We start from the raw sequence: 7,194 nt of genomic DNA, 5'->3' as shown, positions 1-7,194 counted from the left end.
GTAACCGGCCGGCCCCGGACTACGTGATTTGAGAAAATTGTAGCCCGAACGGCTTCCGCCCGGTTCCTGTCCATGAAACCCAGCCAGGGGCAGCCCGGCCGGGATTCGACCAGAAACCTTGTTGTATTAGGGCCAACCGGGGAAATTTCTACACGGGGAGCGAGAAAGTTTATTTATGTCAAGAATTTACCACGAGGTGAATTTTAATTAAAAAAGATGTGGTTTTGTTTTGTATTAAGTACACTACATGTTAAAAATAAAGTATTAACATTTATTGCACTTTACTCCTGACTCACTTCACAAAAATTAAGATTAAATCAATAATTCGATTAGTATAGTAAATCAGTATAGTTCACATCATTTTTTTTTCAGTTCATAACAGATTTTTGCTTGTATTCTGACTTCATGAAGTATCCTAAGCCTGGATGATGAAGAAGAACTGACATCTGACCACAAGTGGTATTACATCGCAAATTCATATCAAAATATTGTTTTGAAAAAAACACATTTGATGTGTATTCTAAAATATTAATTGTTATTTGTGTAATTATGCACAGGAAGTAGTTTGCGACTCTTCAGCAAATCTTTGTACCATTTAGCGGATTTTTTATAAGTTCTTTTTCTTCCTGGATCATTAAAGTCGACATGTACAATCCCGAAACGATTTCTGGAAAAAATTAAATATTTACCACGCTAACATCATATAGCACTTAGATAAAACAAACGTATCATACATGTACGGAAAGTTAACACAACTGCGCGTTTCATTGTGTTTGATTCTAATTGGTTATATTCATGTAAAATGCTACTTCCCAGTATATGGAAACTGATTCAAAAAAATTCAAAGTTAATAGTTCAAGTGGTAGGATTTATAATACGGTTTGTGGAAAAATTAGCAAAATCTGTTTATAAATCTTGACACTCCCTCTTAACTTCAAGTCCCTTTGAATCTGTTTTCATATACTGGGTAAAATTATGAGGAAAAGACATTTATAGAAAACTTACTTGTAGCCATCCTGCCACTCAAAATTATCTATAATACTCCAAGCTATATAAACTTTAACATTACATCCATCATTTATAGCTACTAACATTTCTTTCAGGTAGCCATAATAATATTTTATTCGCTCAATGTCGTTTAGACTTCCATGATCTGCGTATCCATTTTCGGTAACATAAATTGGTAGTTTTCCGTATTCCTTTGTTATCCGCCGAAGAATGTTTCCAAATCCTTCAGGTACCACCTTCACAATACATGTATTTTAAGCTTAGGTGTTGCAAACGGTTACTTTATTTGTATTTAACAATTACTATATATTATATTCATGATGCTGATTGTACTGTAATATTATGATTTTTAAATAATATTACAAACCTTCAGCCAAGAACTTGCAGAGACAGGCCATTTAGGATCGACTGTTTGGTAATAGCCTCGATCATTTTCCCATACTTTACCAGTTTCCCTTTTAACAGGCACGGCTATATATGACGTGTAGTGATTTAATCCAAAATAATCTGCAGTACCTCTATGAAAAATGTTGTGTTATTTTATATATATATATTTTTTTAAACATAAAATCACTATATTTTTATGAATGTATATATTTTTCTTAATATCTAACGACAAAAAATAATATAAACAAATGATATAATTTTTAAATAGCATGTGTAAGGTATGCAATCCAGCCCATACCTGATATATTCAACTTCTTTTTGTGTGAATGTAGGTAACCTTGAACGAGGCCAGCCTTGAATTCTGCTGTTCTCGTCAATTCGTTTCCTCATGATTTTTGGATAATCGCCAACTTTTGAAAAAATTGGGTGGGCCATCCAGCCACAATCATATTGAAAGGCTATATCTGGCGTCACAGTGTCATTATTATCTTGACCGAAATAGTATTGACATGGCAATACAATACCAATTTTGCCATTCTGAGTTGAACGAAATTCCTGGTCATACATGTGATATGCCTTGGCATGAGCTTTCAGTACATTATGCATACACATATATTCTGCATTGAGAGTCAAATTCCATGCTTCAAAAAATAAGTTAAAGTTACTTATTATCTATAGTTTAGAAATGCCAATATTGAATATAAATACTTTAAAAAATATTTCCCACCAAAATTTAAAAAGTTCAGATTTAGACCAGACCGTTGGGATCTTGCAGTCTTAGGAATATTCTTATTTTTTAGATTTTAAAATAGGTTGATTTAATATTTGTTTCAAACTTATTTTTTCTTAAATTTTTCCAAAAAGATAGAGTCATAAGTATAAACAAATTGCTTTGTGTGAACATCATTTTTTAAATATTAATATGCAATTTACCAGGAGCTTTAAGTGTTCCTCCATATCCTCCACTACAAAAAGAACTTGGCTCATTAATGGTCGCAAAGTATTTTACTTTAGGACCGAATTCTTGGAATACAAGTCTAGAAAAATCGGTGAAGGAATCCACCATCAGTTCGTTAACCCATCCTCCCATCTGTTCCAAAATCTGTGGATGATCCCAGTGGTAGATGGTGACAAACGGCTCAATTCCGTTTGATCGAAGTTCATCAATAAGATCATGGTAATATTGAATACCCTCTTTACTAATCTTATTGGAGAAACCAGTGGGAAAAATTCGTGACCAGCTTATTGAAAACCGATAGAAGTTGAACTGGAATTTCAAAATTTTTACGTTATTTTAAGGTCATCTAGTATACCTACGGTAATTCGAGGCTGGAATCCTCGTTTATTCGGCACTACTTTTTACAAAATTTATAATCTCATATAATGCCATGAAATCCCATGTAATATTGCATAATCGTACGTCTGTTTTTTGTGTTCAACGTTTCAGTAATATGAGTTTTGAGGTTCTCTCGTTTAATAGGAAATGAGAGATTTCATTTTACTAGTCAAAACCAAAATGTTTTAATCTTTAGCTATGGAAGAAGTTTCTCTCTAGACGTCATTCCAATTCTTGTAAAAATAAAAATTTGAATCATTTTTAGGAAATAAGTTTGAGTTTGTGTTGTCATCTGGGGTAGTGTAATATTTTTCGTCAAAAGAAATGATTAATATTGCCCCTTCCCCCCCCTCCCCCACACACACACCGTTTGTTATTAGTGGGTAAAAACACCAGACCAGAAATCTCAAGATCTGCGTTCGAATCCCAACGGAACTAGAAAGGAATTTATTTTCAGCAACTTATATTGAAGTGCAGTAAACTTACTCCTATTTCCGAGATCGCCTATTTCCAAGATCACCTATTTTCGATCCTCTATATACGCTCACTTCCAATATTTAATATTTGTCAAGCGGAAAATCTATTTTCTCAGTCATGCTCCATTCTCTTGTCGATTGACGACCTTTCAGTGTCACGAAATACAATCAACTATCCGAAATTTGAGATTAAAGTACCTGATTCTGATAAAATCGATCTGATATACTAAACTGAAATTTTAGTTGAATTCTTTTCTTTAGTGATACAGAAAGGTCATCAATCGACAAAAGAATGGAACTTGACTAAGAAAATATATTATACACTTCAGAAATATTAGTATTCAAACCTTCATAACTTACCTTTATGTTTAGAAGCTAACCTTTCTGACGGCTGAAATTTCCACCTATCCTAGCATGGTTGCTAAAGAAAAATATCTTGACGACTCGCAGTAGAGATGGGGGCCCTTGCAGACCGAAAAATTATGAACGTGTAAGTTTCAAAGTCGCCAACATAGGAGGAAGTTTACTATATTTGAAAATTATAAATTCAAAAATTTTTATTTATTATTATTAAAAAAAGAGTATACCCATTTTCCTTTTGCTATCCTGTGAAATTAACAAAAATTCTTTCATAAAAGTCTAATTCTTAGTCCGAGAACTGTTAAATATTTTATTCCTTACTAAAGGGCACATTTTTTATAGATACGCTTTCTTTTTACATTCTCATCAAGAGAAGGTATTAGATTTGTATTAAATTTGACCCCCCCCCCCGTTTTTGTCAAATGTCCACGTTTTGAGATCCCCTGAATCCGAAAAACAGGTTTTTACGAATGTGTCTTTCTGCTTGTCTGTGCGTGTCTGTAGATTTTTAGTTTGTTAGCACGAATCCAAAAGTGAGCGTATTTTGAAAATTTTTGAGATCACTTTTTTCAAAATTTAAAATTTTCTTTACGGATATTCATGGTATTCAAACAGGCGAACAATTTATCCTCATGACGTTTTTCTATAAAACCAAAGTTTACCAGAGTTATAGTATTTACAAAATTCCAAAAACCACACGAAAATCAACATTTAAGCCAAAGGATGCACGATTTGGAAAAAAGTCAAGAGAAGAAAAATGTTTCTTTTTTTATGCCCTAAAAGATTAATTTAAAAAAAAAAGAGTTTTTGGTTTCATACCGAAAGAAGCGCCTCAAATTGGAAAGAAAAACGACTTGTTTGGTTCAGAATAATTTACAGCCCACAAATCTTCACCGATTTCGACAAAAAAAATGGAAAAAAGCTAATAAGATTTCTACGAGAGCTGTCCAGCCTGATTTTCGAATTAGGTTTTCAATTTTTTTATAAATAAACAAATATGACAAAGAAATGACCCTTTTTATATTTGACGTTCCCGGTTCTCGCCAATAACAGGATAATGGTTGAAATCGCTTAAGTTGCAGAAAATAGCATTATGTAAGGATATTCTAATATTGGACAATATACAAAAAAAATTGTTATCAAAAAATTATTTGTTTGAAAAAAATTTTTCTACGATTTTTCAAAATACACGTTTCTTTAAGTCATGTTGCAAGAAATTGGAATCGAAACAATAGTATACAAAGAATGTTCTCTTCTGATTATAATTTTTTATATTATTAACAAATTTAATATACAAATGCAGCAATTAGGCATTTTTCGACAGAAATATTCGTTTTTTTCTATGTCAATTTTTTCATTTCGGAAATTTATGATAATTTTCGCAAAATTCATAATTCTTTGATTGATCTTATAATTTTTAAAACAAATTTAACAAAACAATGTATTATTTGGGCATCTGTGAAAGGAACAATTCTTTTTTTTTCGATTGCAGTCTTTGTAATTAAGAAGTTCATGATGATGTGCTATGAGAATGTGCCCAAGAAGCGACCGGATCTTTTTTTATTATACTCGAGTTTGGCATTTGAGTATCAGTCGTTTAAACAGACTTTCACTCTGATAATAATATGACATGCATTTTTTTGATAACAAAACTGAAATATGAAATAGCTTACACCAATGTCTTTCAGAATAGCAACATCTTCCTTGTATTTATGGAAAGAATCACAAGCCACATCCCCATTACTTTGATCAGCAATCGACCACGGTTTATTATGTGTAAACCAATCCCAGTTATTTTCACCTTTGCCTGCAAAGTAAAAATAATTCTATTACCATTACATACCAATTGTATAATATTAGTTTACAATCAGTATTTTAGCTAAATTCAGCAAATATTCGGTCTTACGGTCAATGATAAAATCAAAATAAAAGCATCCGAAATAACATGTGAAAAACATATTTATTTCTTTTAAAAAAATCCTCAACGTTTCGACTAACACTGCGGGTCTTTATCAAGAGTCGATATACAAATCTATAATTTAATAAAAAATTGTATGAGCGTAAGCGTTCTAATAATTAGTGTCGTAAAAAGGATATCGGTTTGAACAAAATAAAAAAGTTATTATATTGAAACATACCTGAGTCAAAAAACAAAGTCATATTTTATAAAAACAAACAGCGTCATTTCAAAATTTTTCTTTTTTTTTTAAAGAAATTTTTTAACAGGACAAAATTTCTATTAATTGAAGCCTCAAAGATATTGGAGAGGCTCCAATAATTTATGAAAACTGTCACATAATTGAAACGATGTTTACAGACGGACGATACAAGACTGACTGTTATGAAAAGTCGTAATTGCAGAGGTGACAAATATTAATAAACCTCTGATGAAAAGGCGCGCCAAAGCTTGAGAATATAAGATTGAATAAATTAAGTTAATTTAAATTAGAAGAATTTAAAAAGAGGGGGGGGGGTTAATGCATAATGCTTTGATCAATTTGGTTTATATTCAATATTTCAATTTTTAAATTTATTGAAGTATTGATATATTTATTAATAAAAATTGATTCAATGATACGTCTTTTAAAAGTATTATTTTCTCTGGCCAAGATTTTAATATTAGCAAAATATCCTGCCAGTTTCACCTATGTAGTGTTTTTGACAACCATTGCATTTTATTAAATAAACCACATTAGACAGATTTTCTATTGTTTCCGAATCTTTTTTTTTACTCAATAATTTTTCTAAAGTATTGTTATATTTAAAATAAACGTTAATATTACATTTTTTTAAGGATCTTCGTAATCTTTCAGAAAGGCCTTGAACATATGGTAAGGTAACTTTTAGATCAATTTTTTTGTAATTTTGTAACCATTTTTTCTTCTTCTTTTCTATAATGGAAGTGTTGTATATTTCATTAATACGTTCTTTGATGACATTTTCTATTAACAACCAGGGATAATTGTTTAATTATAAGGTGGTTTTCATTTGGTCTAAATTATCTTTTCTATATTTTACATCACTTAATTTTATGCATCTGTCCACTAAACCTTTAATCAATCCTATTTTTTGACTGAACAAATGATGGGATTCATAATTTAAGTAACAACCTGACCAAGATGGTTTCTTAAACCAGTTTGTGATTAAATTTCCAATAGGTATTCTTTGAATTTCCAAATCTAAGAAACTTAAGATGTTGTTACTTTCTTTTTCAAGAGTAAATTGAATGTTTTCATCGATACTATTAAATATATTTAAGAGCTCTATAATTTTATTAGTTGGAACGATTCTTAAAATGTCATCTATGTAACGTTTATATAAAGTTGGTTTGAATGATAATCTAGATAAGGCTCTTTTTTCAATATCTTCCATAACTAAATTTGAAATTATGGGAGATAATGGAGATCCCATTGGACATCCTGATAACTGTTTATAAAATTTATTATTAAAAGAAAACACTGTATTATTAAAAATAGTTCTAACGGCAATTAAAAATTCATGTTTTGAAATTTTTGTTAAGTTTTTATATACCAGGTGTATACATATGAAACCGGTATTGCCATTTAGCGGCCAGTAGGCACACTTGTAGGCACTGTCGGAACTTACCATTTGTGCTAATGGGCGTAT

At 30.9% G+C, this 7,194-nt stretch overlaps 1 protein-coding gene across 1 annotated transcript in view; it reads right to left on the bottom strand.

Annotated features, from left to right (window-relative positions):
- Positions 1-250: 250 nt before the first annotated feature.
- LOC117180090 (myrosinase 1-like) overlaps positions 251-7,194 on the bottom strand; it is a 23,482-nt gene continuing 16,538 nt past the window's right edge. Inside the window, exons 3-8 of the mRNA XM_033372409.1 lie at positions 5,241-5,374; positions 2,329-2,662; positions 1,694-2,036; positions 1,376-1,526; positions 1,006-1,244; positions 251-667 (exon numbers count right to left, since the gene is read on the bottom strand). Coding sequence (XP_033228300.1) covers positions 529-667; positions 1,006-1,244; positions 1,376-1,526; positions 1,694-2,036; positions 2,329-2,662; positions 5,241-5,374 — 1,340 coding nt within the window. The 3' untranslated portion in view covers positions 251-528. The remainder of the gene's footprint in view (positions 668-1,005; positions 1,245-1,375; positions 1,527-1,693; positions 2,037-2,328; positions 2,663-5,240; positions 5,375-7,194) is intronic.

The sequence above is a fragment of the Belonocnema kinseyi genome, chromosome 9 (genome assembly GCF_010883055.1).
Source record: "Belonocnema kinseyi isolate 2016_QV_RU_SX_M_011 chromosome 9, B_treatae_v1, whole genome shotgun sequence".
In the NCBI taxonomy this organism is placed as follows: Eukaryota; Metazoa; Arthropoda; class Insecta; order Hymenoptera; family Cynipidae; genus Belonocnema; species Belonocnema kinseyi.
The sequence above is the reverse complement of the archived record's forward strand: the minus strand, read 5'-3'. Positions and strand labels throughout refer to the sequence as shown.